General features: G+C 43.1%; 1 protein-coding gene across 1 annotated transcript in view; it reads right to left on the bottom strand.

Annotated features, from left to right (window-relative positions):
* Positions 1-365: 365 nt before the first annotated feature.
* The window catches only part of foxo3b (forkhead box O3b), a 42620-nt gene continuing 16028 nt past the window's right edge, over positions 366-26957 (bottom strand). Inside the window, exons 4-5 of the mRNA XM_046372327.1 lie at positions 4417-5882; positions 366-4163 (exon numbers count right to left, since the gene is read on the bottom strand). Of these exons, the coding sequence (XP_046228283.1) occupies positions 4446-5882 (1437 nt within the window). The 3' untranslated portion in view covers positions 366-4163; positions 4417-4445. The remainder of the gene's footprint in view (positions 4164-4416; positions 5883-26957) is intronic.

The following is a 26957-nucleotide window of genomic DNA, read 5'->3' as shown; positions in this document are numbered from 1 at the left end:
AGAGGACTTCCAGGAACTTGTGAGGAACATGGAGTTGTTTTGCTGTTACCCCTCCCCAGCCCTCCAAACTGACATGAGAAAGAGATTTATCTTCTGGAGGGAGTGTGAGGTTAAATTTGTTCATGCGCAGGCACTCAGACACACACTGTTTGGGAAAACAGTTGGCAAGTTAACTTGTGAATTAACATCACATGTAATGCGAGCAAGAGCTCTAACATTTTCCTCGCTGGGCTGGAAATCCCACTCGTGGCAATGTGAGCTGTTAACGGCAGCCCTGTGCTTCCAGAGCACTCGTGAAATTGATGTACTTGTAATACTTTCATATTTTTATTGCAATAAAATGAGCTAAGACAAGGAGACAGAAAGGGTGTGGAGCCTCATCAAGCTTTATTTACATGCGCACCATTTCTTATACAAACTAGATTACAATTCAAAATGGAATACACAGGAAAAATACCCACTAACATCAAGTCGAGAAGAAGCAAGATTAATAAAGGGCAAAGTTCAAAGGGCAAAGCTCAGAGGGCGTATGTAGGAGAACTGGCCTGGGCCTCTAAACAAGGATGGAAAAGGTTCGAGAGAAGATAATGAAAAGGAAATGTCCAAGAGGTGATTAAGGTATCTAGTGGTATGTCTCTCCTACTTTTTTTTTTGCTTCTCTTAGCTTTAAATGTTCACATGTTGTGCTGCAGGTGTGTGTGTGTGTGTCAAACACAAGAACAGATAATCTGTGCCTGAATGAAGCAGTAGCGCTGAGTGGTTGTGTGGAAGGCCTGTTCCGCTATGACTACTTCTAAGCCATTTCCCTGAATAGCCAAAAACATTTTACACTGAATGTACAAAATTTAAGGAACACCTTCCTGTGACTGAGATTTGCGGTTTATCGAGAATCAGTATCTCCTCTTTGAATAGCGAGGACTACAAGCTTCACCTTGTCAGTCTTCTCCACAGGAGGAGTGAAGTGCTCCTACTGTTCAGTAGAGTCAGTGTAGATAAATTCAAATGCTTAGCAATTTAGGTGATAGCTCAGGACCCCCATCCCCCCCTACCAAAAGACATGTGATAATGCTTCGGAAATTTTAGATGGTGTAGGAAATTCCAGCTCGTTGTCAGATGATGCTTTGACTGAGAGCACCGGGACGCAAACCTACTGTACTCCACGTGGAATAAAACGAGTGTGAAGCGGAGGAACATCCATTAAGGAGGCTTTCCCTGTGTCTGTGTCCAAGTACACGCACTTGTAATAATAAACCCATTAATATGGGAGGATGATACAAGTGTTGTACGGTGAGCCCTGATTTCAAAAATAGAAATTGTGTGTTTGCGTGCTTAACACACAAGGTTTCTTCTCTGTATTACAATTTCTGTCGCAGGACGGCACCATTGGAAGGGTTGAGGTGGGTACAGCTAAGTCATGCACGAAACCTCAGATAGCACAGTAGATCATTCTAGCCAACCATGCACACACTCTCCTCCGCCCTGGCCTCAAAGTGATATACACACATCTGTACACTATTATACACAGCCGGGCATACACATCCATACACAGAGAAGGGATACCAGGGTCACCAGATGCTACAACAATGGTGCTTTCCACCATTTAAAAAAAAATCTGGTTCAACAATAAAAATCGCTGGTAACAGTATTCCCTCCTTCCCAGCGTGCAACGTTGTTCATTATTTCTTCAACTTTACCTTCAGAGGTATCACGAAATCCAAGGGTCAAGTACTACATGAGTATATAAGGACATACAGCGAGTATATATGCATTTCACACAATTCATGATGCATAAATACATACATGCATACAGTTGGCTGTGCTGTATGCACCTTGAGGGGTAGTGAGGGGTTTACACATCCTTGTGAGATTAATTCAATGGAAATAAATTCCACAGATACACACACACACACATTAACATGTACTCAGGAGATACAGGAAATCACCTGCAGGAGCACCAAGCATGTCCATGAGGGCATGTGTGTATGCATCTAATGAGTCCAACAAGAGGGAAAAAACAAACAAACAAACAAACAAAAAAAGCAAGACCAAAAATAACAGACCGCGTGAAGTCTTAATCCTGATGCTTATCTTCCTTCCTGCTCTTCAACTTGAGGGCCAAATGTTCACAGGTTACAAGTTCACAAACACAAAGCATTACTGTTTTTATTATCAAGAAACGTTAAAATACCATTAGAATGTGACTTGATGTTACTTAAACGGGAAGCCTCCCTTTTCCCCCCTGAGTGATTCTATATATGCATAAAAAGCCCCACAAGCTCATGACAAGAAAACAGCAGAGCTTAACACAGATCCCTGGTATTATTTTTTTCTTTCTATTTGTGAAATGTAAGTGTATGCATGTGTCTGTATGTATGTGTCTTTATGTGCGTGTGTGTGCGTGTGTGTGCGTGTGTGTGTGTGTGCGTGCGCATGCTGTGATTTGGCTGCCAGCATATCCTACTGTTCGTTTCAAGTAATTTGGCAATATACAGAGATAGCTTATTGTTTTACTCGAGAAACAAATGGCTTCTAGAGGAATGAGCCTAAAACCCTCGCCGTGCTACAAGTGGCTGCAGCTTTGGGCTTCTGCAGGTCAAAATGAATGCACAAAATGCACGGCTCTCAGGGCAGAATTCAACACTGTTTACATAGCACCTGTTATGGTGTGGAAATGTTCACAACCCTAGGACACAGGTATTCATTTTGGCTACATCATATGCAGTGATAAAGAACCTCAACAGAACTCACCAGACGTTTGGAAATCCTTGAAAAGACATATTATGAGATCTTCTCTCTTGCTACTTTTACCGCCCTGCACTGTACAAATATCCATGACAGAATATTTCTTCCTCTAGTCTTTTTTTTTCAGATTTTTACAGATACATATACAAAAAAGATAACAAATATTTTTTGTAATATTAATCTAATTGTAATAAAACCCTCATTATGCGGCATTTTATGTAATTCAAGCAATTTATAAGAACAAAACTGGCAGATGAGAAATCTATCATACCCCACAGAGTGTTTTGCATGTGTCATTTTTTGGAGTTGCTCAGGTTTTGTTGATTTGGTCATTTTTTTTTCCTTAATTTTTGTGCTTCTGCAATGGGTAAGTCACCGTGCATGCTACATAGTTACAGGATTACGTTTTTTTTTTTGTCTGTTCTGATATCATATATGATCAGTAGACTCCACGGGGCTTTTTATTTTGAAAAATGGCCAGATTCTCTACAATGTTGCGTCTTGTGTCTGCCCAGCTAGATCTGCTCTGAGCAGCTTCTGTCAAAAATAGATTTGCTGTGTATTTTAAGTGAAGCAGAGCAGAGAGATGCTTCTGACACATACTGTGGCATGTCTGATGGAATCACAAGCATTGTTGACAATGGACATATTTGACTCCATCAGAACCGCGATGCAGCTGGTGGAGTCAAGCCATAAGGGTCTTGAAGTTTTGCATAATGGGGCAAAGAGATAATTTGTCTGTTTGTGTGTTTGCATGTACTGTATGCGTGACCACTCAGCGAGTAAGACACTCCTATTTCCACCTTTTCATTTCGTCAATACAATAAAGTCTTTTTATACAGACAGGTATGATGCAGAAACAATCATGATATAACAGAAAGTCAAAAAACAAACACTGAACATTTAAAATCACTAAGCAAGAACAGAGGGAAAAATATTTTTCAACATAACACATACCAGGAAACCACTGGATCAGATTTACACCACTTCACTTTTTGATTTTTTCACTTTACACTTCTGTTTCTTTTGTCTTCAACGGGAACAACTGCACTGTGCACTCCTTCAGTCTTTGCTTGATATTTAGTCCTTGTATTCCACCTGAAACCCCTTCTGATAAGCAGTGTCTCTTTGATATCAACAGACTGGGTGACAAAGGAAAATTGCATAATTCTAAGATTTGTGAGTTTAACATAGTTTTCTTTTCACGTTGTCGATTCACAGGAGGCTTTGAGGACCGATGTGCAGCATCTCTAGAGTCTGTCGGATGGTACGTGATTCACCAGTGTGGGAGCGAAGGTAAAGCTCTTGAGAGGAAGTCTTCGTCTGTAAACACAGGGTTTGTATTTTATGTTGTGCTGATGGCAGGTTTGGCAGAAAGGATGTTGTGTGTCTGGTCTTCTCTTGCACTAAACATTTCAGACCTGGAGAGATAAAGGACGAGATGATTACCTCTGAGTATCTGTACTGTATTTGTAAAAATCTTTCCTGTTCTGTAGTCTAACATTCCTACTAGGAATGCACCTGTACCTGGCATCAGCTGTACCCTGAGTTTAGCTGTCAGGGTCAGAATTTCAGAAGAAAAAGCTGAATCAGTGCAACTCCTACATCTAAATATGCTCACCTTTGCGCGCCACATGATATATGCCTGTGCACACAATGCTCAAACATACACACCTGCTCTACTCTGCTGTGGCCTGACCCTCTCAGCCGGGTACCCAGCTCTGAGAGGTCTGCTTGGTGTTCGTGAAGTTGCCAACTCCGTTCATGTTGGCCAGAGAGTCAAAGTTAAAGTCCAGGCCATCTGCGTCCATCAGCTCGTTCCTGATGATGGAGTCCATGTCACACTCCAGGGTGCTGTTGAACATGTCCAGGTCCAGATCTGTGGGGAAACGGTCTTGGCAGATCCCTCCACTGCTGCTAACAGTTCCATTCAGGAAGATCGAGGTGTCGATCTGCATGGAAGAGGAACCATTTCCTCCGGAGGGTGAGAGCAAGAGCTGCTGCTTGGCATTAACCAGAGTGTTAGCCTCATTGGCTAAGTTCAGGCCTCCATTTAACCTCAGGGAGCTCTGGTTGTGGTTGTTACTTTGCAGCATCTCTGCTTGGCTGTCCTGAAGTCCTCCAGTGGTCCCAAATGTCATCACGGGATCATTACGAAGTATGAGGCCACGGCGAGAGTTCTGGGAAATAACAGCAGCAGCACTGGCCTGTGACATCAGTGGGTCAGATTGCGTCATCATGACATCACTGTGGCTGTGGCTGTCTGAGTTGAGCAGGTCTTGTAGTGTCTGACTGCCAAAGCGAGACAGGCTGCTGGAGAAGGAGGTCTGCTTGTTCTCCTGGATGGTTTGCATGGGGGACGGACGCAGAGAGGAGCCCGTCGTGTGGGGTCCAAAGATGGAGTTACTGTAGCCATTAACTCCACTGTTAGAAGAGGAGTTGGAGGAGGGAGAGGAGCTCGAAGGTGAGCCTATCCCATTGGGTTTGGACCCAAAATTAAACCCTGAGGAACCATTTGTAGCCTGTCCTGTAACGGTTGGCAACAGGTTGATGTTATCCAGCAACTCATCCATCAGCTCATCTGTGAGTCCGTCATTCAGGTTCATTGTACCTGCCAGGTCTGCCAGACGGGGCAGTTCAGTCGGCACAGACTTCCCGTTGGTCGTGGCATTGCCGGGAGACAGTGCTCTGCCAGGGCTGGAGTAGAGCATAGGTGAGAGAGGGGGCTCGTCATCAGGCACCTCGTCTAGCTCAGGGTTGGCCAGAATGGGAGAGAGACGACCACTCACTGTGCTGGCGTTGGAATTAGTGCGGGAGCGGAAGTCTGTCCAGGTGTCCAGCTCCTCGCTGCTGCGTGATGTTGGGCTTCCAGGCCATTTGGAAAGACCCGAAGGACTGTCCCCGCCACCCTCGCCAGCCGCAGCAGCTGCGGCCTGCAAGGCGGCCTTCTTCTTGGCTGCACGGCCACGGGCGGACTTTGTGTACTTGTTGCTGTTGTCCATGGAGACTGCACGGCGGCGAGGAGCCTTTCCACCCTTCCCCCCCTCTGGATTGATCATCCACCAGGAACTCTTCCCTGTTCCCTCATTCTGGACGCGGATGAAGCGGCTGTGGAGTGAAAGGTTGTGCCGGATGGAGTTCTGTAACACAAAGGAGAGAAAAGGACGAGACTGTTGAATGATGTATGTAAAATCCTTTTGAAACAGTTACCCAAACAATGACTGTCATCAATATTGATTTGTTGTATTCTTTGTTTCCTTTTACCAATACAACATTCAATGAATACCTCTCATTAAGTCCAACAACACTGATCCATAAACCACCCACTAGGACCAATTGTGCAGCAACGTAAACAGTTGCTGTTGCTGCCTAGACACACAAACACAGCAAAATCCTGCTATTTCAATTGTTCATCCACTAAATATAGACAAAAAGACCCTGATGTGTAGCAGCACTTAGTGCTGATGTCTGCATTGTTCTCACTGTAGCTTTTGTGTTGTGGGTATGAAAGAGTAAAGAGAGACAGTGGTCTGTAATCAAGCGTCTCCTCGATTATGAATGACACACACAAAGAGCCCCTGTGTTGCTTAAGGAGTGCATTCAGTGTCAGATCATGTGTGTTTGTGCATGCCTGTGTGTGAGCTTTGGCTGGTGTATATTGATCAACTCTGAGCTCCTTCCTTGTACTAGCACCAAAGGCCCATTGTTGGGAACTGTCGCACATGACAGCCCCTTGTAATGATGACGAGTTTCATTCACAACACGGAGATGCATGTACACATTAAACTCACAAAATGCTATAGCCCTGTTGAATAACTTGTTGCCTCGTGGCTGATTTTGTTTACATATACATTTTGAGATTCTTTCTGATGTTGTAGCGGTGATAGACGTTTTTAGCCTCACTAGTGGAATGACTCTAGAAATAGCAAGGTGGTCCAGACTGAGATAACTGAACATAAATCGACATTTTCCTTGACATTTTGTACAGACTTTTATTGTTCCCAGAGGATGAACCTACTGACTTCATGATTTCCAGACTTCTCCTTCTAGCTCTACCAGCTGGTGACATCTGCTAAACATTAGCATGTTAGCATCACACCTGCTGCACACTAGCACGCCGAAGGTAGCATTTACCTCAAAGCACAGCTCTGTCTCAGTACGTCACAGATCATGGCTATAAACTCTTGAATTTGTCGAGTTTTGATTTGATTTCTAAAAAGCCAATTTCCCCTATACAAATACATATAAACTTCTCATTCTGAATCTACTTATGTTTTTAACAGGTGGGTCTACCTTCTCTGAGCACACATACTTTGGTCCAACTGATAATCCTGAGGAAGAGCGGTTATTGTCAGAAAAAAAGGAAGTATTGAGTGCAAGATCAGATGGAATCACTAATGCACCAACAGGGATTTTAGACTGATGTCACAAAGTTTGGTTATATTTCAACCACAAGTAAAGACACAAAGGCCAGGAAACATATTCCATTTTTATTTATAAATTTTCAGGAAACTATTCTATCCTGGATAATTGGTATATATGGCTTTGACCTTTCTGACTTATTACACTTCTTCTCCACTCCCGTTGAGCGTCACAAGCTACTGCAGTCCTTGTTGAATTCATTATTTTGCTTCTGTCTCCCTCTCTTTCCACACTCTCTTTCTTCTTCCACAGTTTCTGTTGTTTCACAAACACATAGCTCTTATGGGCCCTGAGGCCTGAGACTCTGGGTCTATGCTATATCCTCCCATATAAACAACCCGACCGCCATCCACAACATGCACGCATTTTTTTCCTCCTCTCTGTTTTCCTCCTATGTATATTTTTACTCGCTGAAACACAGAAGGCTTCTGGGTTCCAAATGACGAGGGCCAAAGTTTTCAAGCTTTTGTGGGAATAACAGTATTGTTTTCCTTGGTCTGGATGATTTTTTTCCTACTCCTTTCAATCAGAGAGGAGAAAGAACAGGCTTCAGTTACTGTTCTGACTGCTACGCTGGCAGAGTAGGAAAGTTGAATCTCGGGAGTCAAACTGAACCTATGACCCTCTGCGAGTGTGTGCATTTTGCGCATGAGCGTTTGTGCTAGTGACATGGATCTGTCCAGTTTTGCAATTGCAATCTCTTGAGTGTTTTGCAGTTGTACATGCAAATACAGTTTCTACAGGACTGTATGCTTTTTCTGAACACTGCTGTGCATTAGCAAATCCATAAAAAAGTTGAATTTAATCATGAATGGTGTGTGTATGTGAATCAACGTTTCCGAAGCGTGCGTGCGCATTCAGCGAAATGAGGTAAGATGAGAAGAGATACCAGAGAGACCAGTGTTTATCCTCTGCCGGCATCTCTTGAGGCATGACGTAATGCTTTATTACAGAACATTTTACACACACACACACACACACACACTAGGTAAATGTTTCCAGCTTGAAGGGAGATGTAAGTAATGGCAGAAGATAGATTTTGTAAAGGAAAAAAAAAAGAACTTTTGGAGGGATGAATGAGAGCAGAATGACTGGAATATGAGTTTCCTTCTCTTGCTGCTGTAAACATTTACCTGCCAGCACCTGACACTTCATCAATCCTTCTCCCTCGCCTCATCCCACATCACCTTTATCCCTGCACTTCCCCACACCCTCCTCCACACAAAGCCACTTGTTTAATGTTTCCCTTTTCTCTGCCACTGCTGGTATCCTTCAAATGTCATGTGAGATATTTCTAACTTGGCGTGATGGAGCAGCAATAAAAGAATACGAGACATCTGCACCCGAAGCACGGACGGTGATGAAACGCAAAAAAAAGGAAAAAAAGAAATGGGTGCTGAGTGAAAATGTGCGAGTGACGGTGAGAAACTGGGTGAGAAGATGATGATTGCAAGATGAAAGAAAATGTGCCTGCTATGTATCAGTATTATGTGTGATGTGTGTGTGTGTGTGTGTGTGCATGTGTGTGTGTGTAGTGCATAAAAGTAGTAGCTCCTCCCACATACTTTTCCTCACAAACCAAGCATTGTTATCGCTGTTACATATCTTATCCATGTTTTATATATTTTGGCATAATTCCCAAAATGTATTTTCTATACATTTCACCCAATTCAGTTGTATTGGCAAGGAGCAGACGTCTCTTGGCAAACAAAGCCTAAAATATCTGCACTGCTGATAGACTTGTGGTTCTGTAAGTGGAAAGCATGTTGGTTTATGATTTTAGTGGACTGACCTTTTAACTATTTGTGTCTGGATATTTTAATGTAGACATTCAGTCTCTCCTGCAGACCGCAACATCTCATTTCTGGTTGCCATGACTCTTACTGTATTTAATGACATAACCAATCGTATCATTTGTCCTCCACCCAGAGTTCATTAATCTACACTTGAATAACACCTGAGTTTGGTAACAGCCTTCATTCTAAAACTAGAAATTACTGACCTCAGAGGGGAAATGACCTCAGGTGTGGAAAAAAAACAATCTTCAAAGATGCTGTGTGTACAAAATATTAAGAAGGGCTTCATAATACACACTGAGGAGTTCTTTTCTGCAACATAAATCTCAAGTCCTGCAGCTTAAATTTAAAATCCATCATTAACCTGTCTCCTCCCCTACATCTAATCTCCCCTTCATAACTGAAACAGACAATTAGCTGAAATCAATACGGCATTACAGCTCTTTCTTGGAATCCTCTGCTCTATTTAATTTATTCTTTGTGCTTTTAGTTCAAAATGTGACCCTTGAAGACTGCCGGCTGTTATTCGCAGGATGTATGCACTTTGTGGGTTTCTCTCTCTCTCTCTGTGTGTGTGTGTGTGTGTGTGTGCATGGCACATCCCTGTGTGAGTGGGAAACTGTACTGTACAGCTCCTCTGGGGTATTCCCAAAGTCCATTAATAAAAACAGCTCACTGAGAGAGCAGCTCTGATTCATAACTCCTGCTATGCAGACACAAGGGCTAAAAAACACACATGCATACATACACTACACACTTTAGGGATTTTTTGGACTTCTTTTTCTCTCTTGATTCAATATTTCACCAAATATTTCTGTTCTGTATTGTCCTCCTCCTCCTCATTTTCTTTGAATTGAACTTTTATCTCAGAGATCTAAATTAACACACCGGGCTGTGCCTCACAAAGATAAGGCAAGTATTTAACTTTAGATTGGACGTTGGCATTTTATTTCTATCTTTTACTTGAAGTTTGCCTGGCAGCTTCATGGTAACAGCAAGACTCATAAGTCACTGGGCTTGGCCACAGAAATATTGTTTTACACAATAAAACATTTGAGTTATAATGTATCAAATAGTGTGTCCTGTGAGGTGGATTTTGTTTCATGCAGCGTCCAGTTTTTGCGCTAAGCTAAGCTAACTTGTTGCTAGCTGTTGCTTCATATTTAGTGTGCAGGCACAAGGGTGATACTGATCCTCAGGTTATCCGAGTCTTATGATTTAAAATAACTTGCAACAAATATCTTGTAGCTATTTGACTGTAGTGTTTAATCTTAAGTAAAATGTGTTGTTTTTGTAAACCAAATATTTGAGAATCTTTTTTAAAATCTGCAGTTTTCCTCTTGGAATCCACTCCGCAGCTTAAAGAAAGCTTGAAGCACACTGCAATGCTTGTGTTATCTATTGTTTAGTTGTTGTTTTATTATTGCCTGAATCTTACTGGTTTCTTTGGTCATTCTGACATTACAACACTATAAACCCCACCTTAACTGGAAAGCTGGTATGCAAAAGTCTGGGTCAACAGAGTCAACTGCTCATCAGACCGGTTATCCTTGTTTAACAATGCGACATTTTTGAGGCAGACTAACTCAAAGATAGCCTGACAAAGCTGAACTTGCTTCGTGAGACAGGCCCAGCTGTGTGCGTGTGTGTGTGTGTGTGTGTGTGTGTGTGTGTGTGCGCACCAGCTGCAGCCAGAGCTCAGGAAAACAGAGGCCTTTTTGTCCGTCAGCAACATGTGGGAACAATTAATCACTGTCAGCAACCACGCTAGGAATCTCTCTCTCCTTTCTCTCATTATTCTGATTTTTGAAGGTGCGTAGGTGGGAACTCAGATATTTTCACTGATGTAATTCTGAATGTAGAAGGTGTGTGCACACTGACTTTAATGAGGCCTTTTAAAGAGGAATTTAAGCCTACTGTGTGGAAATAAGATGGATTTCTTTCTACAAATGTTGAAAATGTATATAAATTCATACCGGAGACTCGTGAGGTTACTCAGAAAGCAGGCTCCACTGATTGGTCTGGATGATTCTGAGAGGGCTTTCTAATTGGCTGTAGTTGTCATAGCTCCAGCAGTGGTGATTGGTGCAGTGAAACTGGTTTGCGTAGCCAGGCAGTACAGAAAAGGGAGGGTCTGCATGGTATTGCAAGTGTATTTCATCACCCAGCTACAGTGCATATCTGAACTCAGATGTATGAACTGGGTCAGTTCCACACTGCCAGGTTCCTGTACTCTGTGAGAGAAACAAGACGCCACCTTCCCTGCCTTCAGCTGCAAGAAAATACAGAGAAAAACACACACACAAAAAATCCTCAAACCTCACACACACACGCACACACACACACACACAGCTTTTCATGTACTGGGCTACATGAAGGCATAAAGGTGTTGGTTCACAGGGTTACAGCGTCATGGAGACGACACTGTGTCAAAGGTCAAAGAGCTTTGAGGTTAAAGCTATCCACTCATACATGTTAGTCCCGCCCCCTCGACCCTGCTACCACTGCTGTGATTGGACCAATTCTGTGACCTGAGCCTCACACCTCTTGTGTATTTAACCACCCACTGACACAGTGTGTGTGTGTGTGTGTGTGTGTGTGTATACGTGTTTTTATGATCTCATGGGGACAAAACTCTGTTTGCACAGCTACACGTGGGGACTCATCTGCCTTATGGGGACAAAATGCAAGTCCCCATGGGGAAATGAATAACTTTTAGAGTGAAGACTTGGTTTAAGGTTAGATTAGGTTTAGGTTAAGGTTATGGTAAAGGTTAGGCAAGTTATGGTTTGGTTTCTGCAAGTGTAATGTCCCCATTGGGCATGAAAACCTACACCTGTGTGTGAGTGTGTGCGCGTGCGTGTGTGTGTGTGCATGTGTGTGTGTGTGTGTGTGTGTGTATGAGTGTTCTGGTCAAACATAACCACACGTTATCAGCCATTATGTAAACCGGCATAATCTGAGTTTAATGTCAACAGTGACGGCCGCTGGGTCAAGCGGACAACTTGCGCAACATTAGTTACCATTTAAGACCAACAACTGACATTGAGCCATGAGCTGAAACAATGCTTGTCTAGCCCTGAAGTGTTCCTTCTTCAGAGAATGCAAACACGATTGACTTTGTACAAACAGGTATAGCGCTCTGCCAGATGAGCAACAGATGAAAAAGTGTTAAACAGCAAACATGGCAAGCAGACAAAGGAGTGCATTGCTTTTTTTTAAAGGAGAAAAGACAAACACATGCAGCCACAAACGCTATTATTTAAACATGCTAAATAGTCATTGCCAAGCCATATTTTTGACAACTGTAACTATTGTAAATTATATAAATTCGATGAGCTTAAGGTAATTTTAAAAAATAATTTGATGCAAATGTGAAAAACATATTAGCACATCCACAAATTTTGTTTTGAGCTTCAAATGTGACTAATAAATTGCACTTATGGGAGCTTCAGTGTGCAGACCTTTTTCTTTTTTTCATGTTTTTCACATTTTCATCTTTCATTGGTCCAACACCTGCACGAATCACGATAGCAACTGTCTATCAGGAAGTTTGGTTTGTTGTATTTGACTGAACAAGTGAACCATAAATTGGTTAAAAAAAAAAAAAAATAAGTAGACGACATCACTGGAGGTGTAGCGAAGGAGTCTGAGGCGTAGACAACATGCAAGTCTTTGACACGTCCAACATGGTTTATAAATAAACAGCCTGGCAGGTCTGTACTAACACCGCCGAGAGAGGACAGTTATTTATACTATGACCCTACGCACGCACACACACACACACACACACATACACAGGCACACACACACACACACACACACACACACATTGGGTTCCAGCTGCCCTGAGCTTTGGACTGCAGACAGAACATTCCATTCTCTTCAATCATATGTGCGTTTCCTGGCCAGTGACTGGGTGTCTCTCTCAGTTTGTGTGTTGTATTTATGCGTTTGTGTATGTATGTGTGTGTGTGTGTGTCTGTGTGTGTGTGTGTGTGTATACACTAGATCTTGGCAGAAAGAATCTTGTTACACCTCATTCTGGCTCTTAAAATTTTGATCTTACTCCCTCCTCCACTTACTTTTTGTTAATACATTAAGGTCTCCTTGCAGACACACACACACACACACACACACACACTTCAAATGTCAAATCAATTCAGGAAATTCATTTTTTTGTCATGGAAAGGGTCTGTCCCTTACAGAGACTGACAAATCCATTATTATGGTGTGAACAGCAATATCAACTTCCTTTAAATTGCAGTTAAATAGCATGAGCACACACACGCACGCACACACACACACACACACCCGTACACACTGCTCTCCAAGAGCTGTGACCTTGTTAAATCACCAAAAAGCCTGCGCTTGTCATCACTGAGTCTTTACTACTGCAATGTCAACCTCTCTCTCTCTCTTCCTGTCTATCTTTCCCATCTGTCTGCCTCTTCCTCTCGTCTCTCCTACTTTGTCTTTATCTAGTGTGTCCCGTGTTGCACCATATGCTCAAAGAGCTACTTGTTTATTTTGACATTTCCTCCAATCAGTTGGCCTGAGACGGGAGAGGTGGCTAACCCATCCCACCTCAAACAGCCAATCAGCGCGGGACAGTGTGGAGGCATGATTTATCATGTTATCCTAGTAAGGCTTCATTGGGTCAGCGTGTTTTGATCAGTGCTGAAGGGTCACCTCAGTTCCCGTTGAGTCATGGTCACAGTGGAAAGCTAAGTGTACACACACACACACACACACACACACACACATTTGAAGAGGAATTAAGGATAAGGAATGCTAGAAGCAGCAGGGAAATCGATCACGGTCAAACAACAAAAAATTTCTGTCATCCAAACAACAAAACCTCTGTGAGCTCATGAAGCATATGCAGCCAGTGTACGTTCACAAACACACGCTGTTCATTACAGTTCAGCACTGGACGGGTACGCTTTGCTTTGGGACAACACAGGACATCCCTGCTGGGCTTTATCATGCCGAGTTCCAGGACACGGTGTCCTTAAGCTACGGAGCAAGTGCGCCTGCCAAGAAGACACACGTTCTCTCTCTCTCTCGCGCGCTCACACACACACAGACACACCCACACACACAGGCACACACACACAAGCGAGTATACTGACAACAGAAGAAACATCTCAGCAAAGACAAAGATGACTTATTCAGACAGAAGGAGAAACAGACTTGCAAGAGAGTAAAGCAGCAGCAATGAAAAGAACTGAATGCATCCAAACCCACCATGCCAAACCTAAATACTGCACATGCAGATCAGCTCACAGTCAGTGGACAAACTGTTTAACCGAACGGGATTGTGTGTTTTTAGCAATCGAGAAAACTGAATACCAGGCAAATTAAGGTATATTGTCACAAGGATGAACAAGCGCCTGCTTTATTACAGACTCTTGAATATTCTACATTGTCATTACAGTAAAAAAGGAGGTAAACAGGGCACTGTTTTATTCCATAGTCTCCAGACTTACACTGTAATAAAGGAGATTTCTCACTGATTTTCAAATATTTGTCCTGATGGTATTAAAGGGATGTTGGTATTATTGTAGATGTTAACGGAAACTTTCAACTGGTGGACAAATCTTGTTTCATTTTACTGTGTATATCATGATATTGACCAACTCCTATTGCACAACTTACATAAATATTAAAAGGTGCTCCATCAATAGAAAAATTTCAATTTAATCTGTCAAACTCTTTTGATCTGTTATAAAAATAAAAAAGTACACTCAAAGCATTACTGAAGGCAAATGTAAGCCATCTGCCAGTCCATAAATAAAACCAGAGGGAACATGCTCTTAATATATTTGGTGATAAACTGCTGGCGGATTTAAAATCATTTATTTTCTGTGTAAAATGAATGTTTGTCGGTTTATCCATGGGGCTGTGTTGGCAGATCCTCTGCCCCGAATTTATGAGGATGCTGCGGTGACTCGCAGCCTGCCCTTTTTTTCAGACCTTGAACTATTTCGACATCTGACATCTAAAAATAGAGACCGACCAGAAGGCAAGTCTTTTGGCGACGATTATCGTTTTCATCCTGGCGTATATGCGTACTGATGACAGACGCGCTCAAAGGCAAACCCACCCTGAAAACGAACGCACAGCGGTGTGGTGTACACTGGTATACGGAGACAAATTTAAAAAGACAAGGGAGGCCAACCACCAAATGATCCCACTGGTATGCATTACAGAGCTTTTCTATGTGAACAGGTGATTAATGAGACCTTCAGAGTGTGTGTGAGACAGATTGAGAGGCATCGAAGGAGGCAGAGGCAGATAAAGAGTATAGGGGGAAGTCAGAGAGATTAAGAGGACACCCTTAGTATTAAGACTAGCAGGGTGCCTATATGATTAATTACATCTCTGCTCAATACTAGCTGCACGGAGGAGTGGAAAGATAGTGGGAGAAGTGGGGGGAGGGCAGAATCATTCATAATTATCTGGAAGGAGAATGTTGCTATTCCTGTGGGAAGACATGGAGCAGAGCGACAAGGAATACATTTGGGAAATGAGGCTGCCATCCACACCTCAACCCACAGAAGTATTCCAAGGGCACTGGAGTAGAGAAGTGGGAGGATTTATTTTTGGCTTTTGGGATTTGAAAGTTAAAGTCCTGCTCATTTTCTGCAGTGTCAGGAGAAAATCTCCTGGTGAAAGAATACAATGATAGGAAAACATGAAGATTAGACAAGACAGTAGAACACGAAGGCAAGGAAACATGAGAAACACCAGATCACTGAGCTTAAACTTAAACTTAGAGACTATTTCTTCTTTTAAATTTAGCTTAATTTGTTGTTAATTTGCCCCTACATTGTTTTCATTTTCACAGAGAAGTTAACATTTTTGACACAGATCAAAGACATACTGTATGTTTCGCTGAAGAGCTGTTATTTCACTTTTTAAATCAATATAGCTAATGTATGTGCCAACCTCTGATTGGTTGGCACATACATTGATTTGATTGTTGATTGTTTATCTATCTGAATTGCTGCACACCTTAGGATGTCTTAGAGCAGGATGAGTCTCATGTGGTTTATTTTGTTCTTGACTTGCAGGTCGTCCATGGATCCGGTCACTGAGGCTCATACCGTTGCAGTGGACTGGAGCCAGTGTATTGTACCCTAATTGATATGCCAAACTGATGCCCCCCAAAAAATAACCAAAACAAAAATCACTGAGTAGTGCTTTATGGGGCAGCACTGTGCGATTGAAAGTGTATCCTCAAAAGGAAACGTTCAAAGGCGAATTTCGCACTCTGGAACGCAAAGGAAAAAAGTCAGTGGAGAATAAGGTACTTTATTTAAGTAGTGGGTGGAGGGGCAGGAGAAGAAGAGAGGACAAGGGGCAAGAGAAGTGAAGAGACAGAGTGAGGAAGTGAGGGGAGGACAACATGCTGTGTTTATGAGCGTAGCTTGGGTGAGGGGTTGACTGAGGTTTATTGCCTCCCTTAGCACCACCGTGCCCTCAGCACTTACTTGTATTTCCACTGAGGAGCGGTTCTACACAACCAAATTGGTAGATTTTTGGAGATCTGAGGACACTGATTAGATTTAGAATCACACAGGGAATGTGTAATAGATCTGTGCTGCTGTACAGATACAAATATCAGCCTTAAATTATGAAGTACAGTAAGTTTAGTTTCCCTCTGTAACTGACATTTTTTGCTTAGCATCCCAAATGTGTTTATGGTTTATGTTCTTTGGCTGTAAATCTTCTGCATCCACAGGAAATGACCAATGTGTTTTCCTCACTGTTGCTGTTTAGATTAGAAGTGTCGACTTTACTGATTTTCTTTTGTCTTCATTTATTGAGAAGCACTTTGAGCGTTTAAGTCCCTGAAGTGTGACAAATAATGACTTCATTTTACATTACTGGATCCCAAACTCCCTCCTCAATAAGTCTTAAGATAAACCAATGGGCTCACTAGATGATCTGAGGGATAACAGACATAATTAATTAATCATTTCTGTTACACAAAATTGTTTATTTTTCCTGTCTTTTCTAAAACTTTGGACTTTTTTTCTAATCAAATACTGCATAGGTGTGTGTGTGCATGTGTGTGTGTGTGTGTGTGTTGTCTGTGAATTACGCAAGAACTACAGACTTTGCATGTGTTCATTAACCTTTCTATTCATCTTGCAGCTGCGTGAAGCTGAATGTATACTGGACACTAAAAGACACACACACACACACACACACACACACACACACACACACACACACACACACACACCTTTGTACTGACTCTCCCTCTGTGCATTCCAGTATGTCCACATGTCATTTATCATTACACTTGTCAGCCTGATCTACCTCTGCTCTGGCTTGTGTGTGTGACAGTGAGGTGTGTCATCTCTTTGACCTGGTGTTTCCACAACACAGCCTACTTAATGGCTCCAGGCTGTATCCAGGTCACGCCCATGGGACTTAGATTGGGTGGAAGAAGGGAAGAAGGGTCAGCTTGTTTTCTATCTGTTGACATACATGGTTTCGTGACCTCTCAACCCCCCTTGAATTAACTAATGCTGAAGGTGAGCTATGATCTCACCAAGACTCATTATGGTGATAATAGCATTACACATAATCATGTTGGCGAACTTAACAGTAAGCTACAAATCTAATGAGTTGCTTTTGACTGTTTGGAACCGATGACAGGCTGGTTCTTGTTTGTAATGTGCGTATTTGTGTGTGTATGTGTGTGTGTTGTGTATGTTTTTAGTTTTGGTGGAGTTCACATCTGGTCTGGATTAGGGTTGGGGCCCCACTGGTGTTCAAGGGGCTCTTTGCTCTAATAGTGCTAAAAACAGATACAGTACAGACTCTGACACACACATGCACACCACAGCCCACTGATTCTCAGCGTATGTTGTACTGCGACACACACTTAAAGGATAATTCCTGTTTATTAGAATTTGGGTTTTGTTTTCTCAGTTGTGGCAATAAGTCCCTAGATGTAACAGTAACATAGCACTCGCCAGGATAATTTCTGTGCATTCTGGTTCAACTCTGACCCTCCACACTGTACACTTTGATGTTGAATGAGTAATTATTTCAGGTGTATAGAGTTTAGATAATCTGGCAAAATGTTGTATATTACCTTTATACTTTGCTAAATTCTGTTGTATTTATTCATTTTTTCTTCTTAAACCAACTTGTAGGGAGGTCATTTGTATGAGCCTGTGGCTTCCTCTTTTATATTCAATATTTATACCAGTTTGACCTCTGAGTCTGCTGGTTTCATGCTGAGCTATCTGAACCACTGAGAGCACAGAAAATTTGACTTCAGTCTATTTGTTAGTCCCAGGCTCAGGAACTGGAGGTCACTTTAACTTGCCTGTGCCGGTCTACCCAGCACCTCTGAACTAGAAGGTGTTTCAGATTTACTGTCTGTTTATTTATGTGTGTGTGTGTGTGCCTCTTTCTCTGCTGATGTCAGCACTTCCAGGCCCGTGAGTCCTCTTCCTCCTACATGCCAGCTGAGCAGCTGGAGAGAGGGAAGGAGGTGGTGGTGGTGGTTTTTGACAACCCTCACACTGTCTACCTGCGTCCTGAGCGTGTATTTTTTCATGCGTGTGTTTCAGCGCGGGGCGAGATCCTAACCTTTACAAGGCAAACACCCAGTGGCTGCCACACAGAACACAAGACTGCACAAACATGCAAACCTTGGGAGTATTTTCTCCCAGCAACAATGAGCCTCTTCCTCTGCCCCTCTTGGCTCTGCCTCTCTGGGGAGTCACATGACTTCCTGCTTTGAGACATAAAGGAAGAAGAGCAGTAGTTTGCCTTAACTCTGTGCTCTTCTGCTCTCACCCTGACCTGGCTTTGACCATTTCTAGGCGTGCATTTCAGGATTTGTCTCAGGACTGATTTGATTTTATAGAAAACTTTGCCTGTCATCACCCAGGATGTGTTCCAGCACATGAAATACAACTGCTCTCCTTCTGCTCTGTTTTCCCCTCTTACAGCCCTCCAGTCTCTTACTATTGCATCACTTCCTGTCTAACTGACCTCAGAGGATCCTTTGAAATCACAGTTAGTTCAAGGCTATTGTTTCACGACCACAATAACCCACTTCACTGTTTGTGTGTCCATTATGATTATGCCTGATTACATGTGTGCATCACTGCAGCTTGTGTGTGTATGTGTGTGCGCATAAGCAAATGTGTGCGCCCAGGCTTTTGTTTATATGGGTCTACTTGCGTGTGTGGAGCACGTTTCTGTTAAGCTTATTAATCAATGCCAAAGGAGATGATGATGACGTAGCCACTCTGCTGCGTCAGCTTAAATCTGCACGTCCTCCTCGCCTTCATTCAGCCATTGTTGTGTGTGTGTGTGTCTGTTTGCAAGATGAATTTAGGACCAAAATGAAGCTGCAGTTCTTATTATTGAGCACAAGTTATTCACAGTTTTTCTTATCAAAAAAATTTAAAAACTTACTCCTAATCTCCACCTGCACTGACTCAAACAGTGAGTGACTTAAAACTAAACCTTGATATTATGTGTGTGTGGATGTTTGATGCAATTCATGAACTCTAAACAGAGACTTTAAACCACAGCTGTAGGAGGGTGCACTTAGCAACACGTATAACATAACAAAAACCCACTTTCTTTTGTGCTTCTTTTGTGCTTTACTTTCTCTCTTGCATCCCCCTGTAAAGAACAGGGATGTCCAGGTTTTGGACTGATCATATGGCACCTCTTATGTATTTAAAAAAATAAATAAAATAAAAATAAAAATAATGCAAAAATAATACATTTTATGTCCCTTTTGTCTTGTTTGTGATCTGTCTGCACCTGTCATTACGACTTCCTGGTGCGCAAAAAATTGCAAACTATTTGCTGCAGAAAGAGAGAAAGCATGAAAGTGATGGTTTTTGTACAACTTTATTCTTCTCGGTTATATTACTCTTTTATGGCATGTGTTTTGTTTGCACAAAGGAGTGACAGGAAGTGTTAGGGAGACAGAGGGAGAAGGAGAGAGGACATGCTGGAAAGTTTGTGAACCAGAGTTCGGTGAATTTTCAAATATGCATCTTTGTCCAAAGGGACCCACCGCTCCTTCTTCTTATTTCTCATCCGCCCACTCTTTAACTTTCTTTCTTTCATCCACTTTGGAGGATGCACGGCAAAACAAAATAACAAAATCTTCACCAGTTGCAAGCCAAGCTGTTTCTTTCGTGAAACAGGCGAGGGGGCAAGTTAAACTCCATATATGAATGTATTTATGTTCATATCCTCAAGGTCATCATTATGTTTCATTGGCTGTCTGAACCCAAACTCAGCGCATACGCCTCCTGCCTTTCCTCACTGCTGGAAGTGAACTTCACTGCCATGGTGACTACGATGGAATTTCATTAGCAGAGTCCAACCAGACGACTGTATATTATTATCAGGTCTACATGTTTATTTTGTGGGCCCAACAGCAACATGAACGTAAATATACCCCCCATGCTATGGGGAGGGGGTTATTTGGGGGTACGAGTGTGGGCATCTGGGACCCAGTTTAGCAGAGAGGGTTCAGTGGGGACACAAGAGGCCCTCCTATGCCTTCCTTCATCCTTTTCTTTGTTCTGGTTCTCTCAGGCGCTCACAGCTTAGTGCTCATACATGACAATACACACACACAAACGCACTTTACTACTGTTCACAGGTCAGGCTGGTATTTCCTTTCACCTGCTAGCATGTTATACACATCCATGAGGACACACACACACACACAGTCAGGTGAACGGTGGCCTTAATCGCAGAATGTCCCCCCTCCACCACGTCACCTCACCCTCCCTCCATTCGAGCTCTTTTCCCCACACGCAGCACTTTGTATTTATATTACCCCACTATTAAAAGAACACTGGCAACCACACAGCAACCCCTTCTGTCTTCTGTGTATTTTTGCATGTGTGCCCACCAGAAACTTTTTTTTTTTCAGCCACTGCTGTGTTTAAGTTTTGGATTTGGTGGTTCCTCATTTGGAGATGTGTGTGCATGAATTTGTGTTGGTGTCAGCCAAAATCACCAGCTGCTGACACAGTGACATCTGTGCACTTCTTCTGGACTCAAAAAAAAAGAAGCTGCAGAGTGGGCCAAAGTAGATGCCTGCATGTGAATTTAAGTGTTACAGTTTCCTTGTGACCTTTTAGGAGCTAAACTGGGTTTGGGTGAGTATGAAGATGGATGGAGGGAGGGCAGAATGGTGTAACTATGGCCCGATCTCTTCACTGGACTGTACAGACTCATGAATGAGTCTTTATCATCTGGTTTAAACCCTCCTCCCACTCCTCATTTTTCTCCGTTCTCATTATTTGTCTGTCCTCTCCCTCACAGCTGCCTTTTGTGATTATTTTTTCGTCCTGTTTTGCCCCTTCTCCTTTTGCTCTGACGTTCTCTTATTGCCCTTTTTTTGTATTTTTCTGTCATCTCCCACTCTTTTCTCTCCCTCTCTGAAAGGTCCTTTCTAAGTCAACTCTCTGCACAAAAGCTGTATGGTGGCACTAGCTGGCTGCAGGCCAAAACTCTGCTTTCTGACTCTTTCTCCTTCTCTGCATTGGTGTGCAGCAATCACTCAATCTGCCCCCCACCGCATCCCTTCTCCTCTTTCCACCTCTCTTTTTGTTTTTCCTCCTCCACTTTCTTTTTCTCTGAAGAGGCAGAGTGGGTAGGAAGTGTGAGATCTCGAAAGCTTTTGCTCAGATGTTCCCTTTTACACGCACACATGCTCAATGTGAGGTGACTGAGGAGCTGTAGGGCTCAGTGCTTCTGAAAGGGGTGTGTCTGGTAATCCTTTGGAGCCTGTATGTGAAGGCCTTGTAAACCAGAGAGGGGGGAAAAAAGGGAGAAGAAGAAAGGAAGACTGGAGGAAAAAATGAGAGAGAAAGAAAGCGCTGACAGGCTTTTCAGTTGAGCGGGCCTCTTTCTGATAGTAGGCTCAACATGACAGCTTCCACATGCTAATAAAAAAAGCACACACAAAAGCACACATGTGCTCACGCACCACACTGACCTTAAGAGTGTGTGAACCTTTCAAGGAGGACTCAGAAAACCCTCATCTCAAAGCTGATTGACACATGCTTACAGCAGTAATGAGAGACTTGCTCATGAATGCTAGTCACGCAACAAGTTCACACTGCTTTGGCAAACAAGTCTACAAGGAAGTTAAATGAAGAAAGCACATGATACGGGTCACAATAAGGACAAAAACTAATCAAGAAATAAAGGAGGTGACTGGCAACACACACTATTCTGCAGCCTGTACAAGAAAAGTGGTTTCAGGTGTCCCGTATGCAAAATCCAACTTGTGACTTTTGCCTCTCTGAACTCACATGCTGACCTCACACCAGTGTGGCACAAGCAGTCAGCAGCCGCCAGCCTAAAACTGAAATAGCTGAAGGAAAGGGGAAGTTGTGGTGTTACATTAGTTCGTCAGTCTGTCACTTGCTTGTCTGGTCACGAGATTGAGTCAGAAGAAAGACAGAGCTGAGCTGGAGCTACCCGTGTTGTTTATATATGGATATATATATATATATCCATATATAAATAAGAGTGTGTGTGTGTTTCAATGGCAGTTGTTACACACTGAAACATATCCACTACACTTTTCAGAATAGGAATAGTGGCTTTTATTAGCTTTCTTGTAGAGAATATTGCTCTCATGTCTGCTTGCTAAACATGAAGCTGAAGCTGGCAATCTTACCTTAGCATAAAGACTGGAAACAGGAAGAAACAGCTATACTTGGTTCTACCACAAGCCGCCTACCAGCACCTCTGAAACTCACTGAGTCACACATTATTTCTTGTTTGTGTAATCTGTACAAAAAACCAAAGTGTAAAAACAACAATTTGTGGTTTCATGAAGTAGTTATCAGCCAGACTTTTTAATTTTCTTTTTTTTTCTTTTGGCTGAGGGAGTGACTTCCTGAAGAGTCCTTTGGTCGCCTGGCAACCTCGTTGGGTTAAAAAGAGTGCAGGAAGGCAATCCCAAGAACACAGCCAAGTACATAACCTCCCATCTAATCACAACACAATACACTTCAGTTTTTGTATAAATTAAACAAACCAATATAGTTTTTAGTAAACTTCAGTGATGTACACTAAAGCCAGGCTATCTGCTTCTTCTTATTCCCAGTCTTAATGCTCATCTAACCTAACTGGCTGCTGGCTCTAGCTTTATATCAAACAGAATGAATGAGAATGTATTTCCTAAAATGTTGAACTTGCTTTAATAGCTGAAACCAGAGACTGTGGAGAGTATATTCAGTGATGGTCCTCACAAAAACAGTAATACAGATGTGACTGTCTGAATTTCCACATATGTTGTTGTGTCAAGACAACTTGATAGGACAAGAGCAGTGCGTGCTCCTTCTTCTGCATGATCAGACTCTGAGTAATGCTGCCCACTGTATGCATGTGCATCTTTTGTTGTTTTAGCTTAGTTTTCCCAGAGTGCCCTGGAGTAAAAAGCCTGCTGTCCGTCTGGTACGCTATTCCACACTAAGTGGGTCAATGGTTGGCTGAGTAAGAGGGTAAAGTCAGGCTAAAGTCCCTCAGTGTGTGTGTGTGTGTGTGTATATGTGTGTGCATGTGTGTATGTGATTAGGGTGGGTGAGTGGGTGGGGAAGAGTCGCATACATCCACCATAATAAGTTCATAGCTGGGGCAGGGTGAGAGGAAGACAGAGACGAGAGAGAGACGAGAAAGCCAGACAGGCAGGAATGTACTTCACCTCATGTGGGCAGGGCTACATTTAAAATTCAACGAGCGCTACTGTATGAAATGACGGGTTTCTAATAAAAGAAAATGCAGGCGGGTGTAAAAGGGTGAGATGTGTAGATGGAGAGACAGACACGGAAAGGGAGGGCGGCAGAGAACACAAACTGCTTCGGGGTGCTTTTAATGTGAAGTATACAGACAGACATTGCTGCAGAGGGAGTAGTAAAGTGAAGTGTACAAGACTTTATTTTGTCTGCTTTTCGCAGTCTGCTTGTCTGGGTTAGACCACTATGGGCAATGCCTAGGGACCACCACTTACATGGGGTGCTTGAGTATGTGTGTGTGTGTGTTTCTGTGTCTTTGTGGGAGCACTTACAGATAGAGTAAGCACCACAGAAGAATTTGGGTTAGCGTGAATTATTCACTGTTGTAGCCGAGTACAGCAGCGTCGAGCAGATCCTCGTCGGGCGGCACACTCACTTTAAAACCTGGAGTGGGACACGTGGAGTTGCTGTGGTAGGACTGCCGTGTGTGTTATCAATGGGTTTACTGTGTCCACAAAGTCACAACCAAGCAGATTAGATAACCAAACAGTCTTCTATCTAAGTCGTTTGTGGTCCAGGGCTCGGTGAGGATGCCCTGTGATCAGCGAGCCAGCAGCTGGGAAACTCAGCTGGTAGCACGAAAGCTTTGAAATAGCAGAAAACCAAGCCAAAGTCACAATCCGCTTCTATTTTTCCTTCTTTTGTGCCATCTTTTATTCAAGATATTCTATCCTGCCTCTCTCTCTCTCTCTCCTCCATCTCTTCCCACGTCCAAACAGAGAGAAAATAAATACCCCGAGCTGCTATATTTGCCAGGAGTTGTCTGTTTGGATAGTGGTGTGTGTGTTTGACTGACTAACACACTGTACTATTGCACCGTTGATTGCAACAGGGCAGCCCATGTTAAATCACCCCCCCACCCCCACCTACGCTCCTCGGTCGTCTTCCTTCTCCTCCTCCTCCCCCCCTGCTTGCCTCTTCAACTTCCCTCCTTCTTTTAACCTCCTTGCTTTATTCCCCCTTTCCTCTCTTGCCTCAAGTCTCTCTGGGTTTGAAAGTTGGAACGTGGCCAATTAACACAACAGCCGCTTCACCAAACCGAGTTGGTGGAGGAGGGGAGCAGAGAGAGAGAGAGAGAGAGAGAGAGAGAGAGAGAGGGCTCACATCGCTACACACTGACCTACATACACTTCCACCCAGCTGATTGAATCTTACGTTGAGGCCCGCGGCCAATCACGAGTGGGGGTGGAGTGCCGGCCAGCCAATGGCGTCAGCCCTTCTTTGCGGAGCTCTTGCACTGTCTCCATACAGTTTTCAGCGATCATACAGGGGCAGAGAGAATGAGAGAGACAGAGAGACAGAAAGGGTGGGCTTGACAGATGAGAGTCACTGAAAATGAGCGATAGAAAAGGGGGGTGAGGCGCAGAGAGAGGAAAAATAGAAAGGCAAAGTGCGGAGGCAAAATGTGGCTCAGACAGACAAAAATAAACGGTTGTTCCTTCCACTTTTGCTCTCTGTCTTACGGCGCTACAACTGCAGACAGATGAAGGCTAATACTGGCTAATGTTAAAGAGTGGATTAGTGCCCCATATTTGTCCTTGCTCCTTTCCCTGCCAGCAGCTCAGGATAGCCTTTTCTGAGCCTGACATGTCTGTGCTCCACCTCCTTGCTCTAAAATATCCCCTTAACACCATTAAGAGCCACTCAGAAATATGAAAAGTGGCAGAAAGTAATGCTGCTGTTTCCCAAACTCCTAACAACTCATGATTTGGGGGATTTTCATGTTTTGTTTTTTTTTGCTTGAACTTGAACTTGGTTTTATGATCCCTTGACTTGTATGAAAGTCGGTCAAAACCTGTGATTAAACTTTAAAAATGCTGCATTCCTCAACAGTCGACTTTTTGAGGCAGTGAAATGAGATCTGCTGTCTCATTTGTAGCAGCACCCACATCACGACTACTCACACAGTAGCAGCTAAACCTCACAATCCCATGATAAAGATGGACGTGCAGCTGCTGTTTTAGACTTTGTATTATTATCTGTGCTTGGTTGTTACTCTTGCAAAGGTAAGAAAAAAAAAGTGCACTTTGTGCCAGATGAATCAATACAAGTGTACAAGAGATACTGTATTTGTCTGACTGCACTGAGCTCATCTAAACACAGCCTGAAGACAGAGACATCGAGACAACTCTCGCCCACAAACATGCACATACACACACCGAACTACACACAACATGAACGTTCGACACACACATCACTTACACACTGCTACCACAGAGAGGATGAGGGCATCCCTGGCAACAAGCGAAATGGAAAGTTCAACCCGCAGCCAACTAAGGCTTTAAGAGAAAACCTTACATAAGTGTTTACATCTAATGTATTTCTGCTCTGCTCTGTTCTATTCTATGTGCCATCATTTCGCTGTGGTGGCAAAAAACAGGAAAGGAAGGAAAAAGAGTCTCAAATCAAGACAATAAAAAAGCCATGAAAGGCAAAGTGCAGGAAAAAGAGGGGGCAGCGGGGTGGTGCAGAGAGGCAGACGGAGGCACACTAACCCATATTTAAAGAGATGGAGGCCTGTACAGCTCCCACAACAGAGCCAACGCTCTGGAAATGATGGATTACGCGAAGAAGAGAGAAGACAAAAAGCTATAATATGGTGCCCAAGGACGAGATGGGATTTGAATCATTGGGTGTGCAGAGATAAACACATTTAAACATGTACACACTTGCATGCAGTCAAGAACATACAGGTCATTACACATATTCACATGCAAAAACAATCTCACAAACCAGATCTGGTTCATACATATTGGCACACACGCACATGCAAACACACACCGTGCATTCATCAGACTAAAAGCCTTTCAACCACACAGTGATGTCACTGCACAGCAATAATCCATCCCCAAGGATACAGTGGTCAGCGCAGGTCTGTGTCACACTGGTGGTCCTCACATGGCGTCCTGTCCCCCCCCTCTGTTTTTTCAGCAGAGAGCCGAGCCAATCGTTGGCGATGGGTCTTTATGAATAATGTATAAATCGACTCGAGTGCTCATATGAAAATGGATTCCTGACCAATATTGACCTATGTGCTTGAAACAAACACACACACACACACACACAAACAAAACAAAACAAAAAAAACAAGTAGTACTCAACCTGGAGTGAGGCGTCCGAGATAATTATACTGTATTTTGAAAGTGAGAGGGCTGGAGGGCTGGTGTGA

Source organism: Scatophagus argus, chromosome 19 (genome assembly GCF_020382885.2).
Source record: "Scatophagus argus isolate fScaArg1 chromosome 19, fScaArg1.pri, whole genome shotgun sequence".
NCBI classification, from domain to species: domain Eukaryota; kingdom Metazoa; phylum Chordata; class Actinopteri; family Scatophagidae; genus Scatophagus; species Scatophagus argus.
Note: the sequence above shows the minus strand (reverse complement) of the source record. Positions and strands in the feature narration are given on the sequence as shown.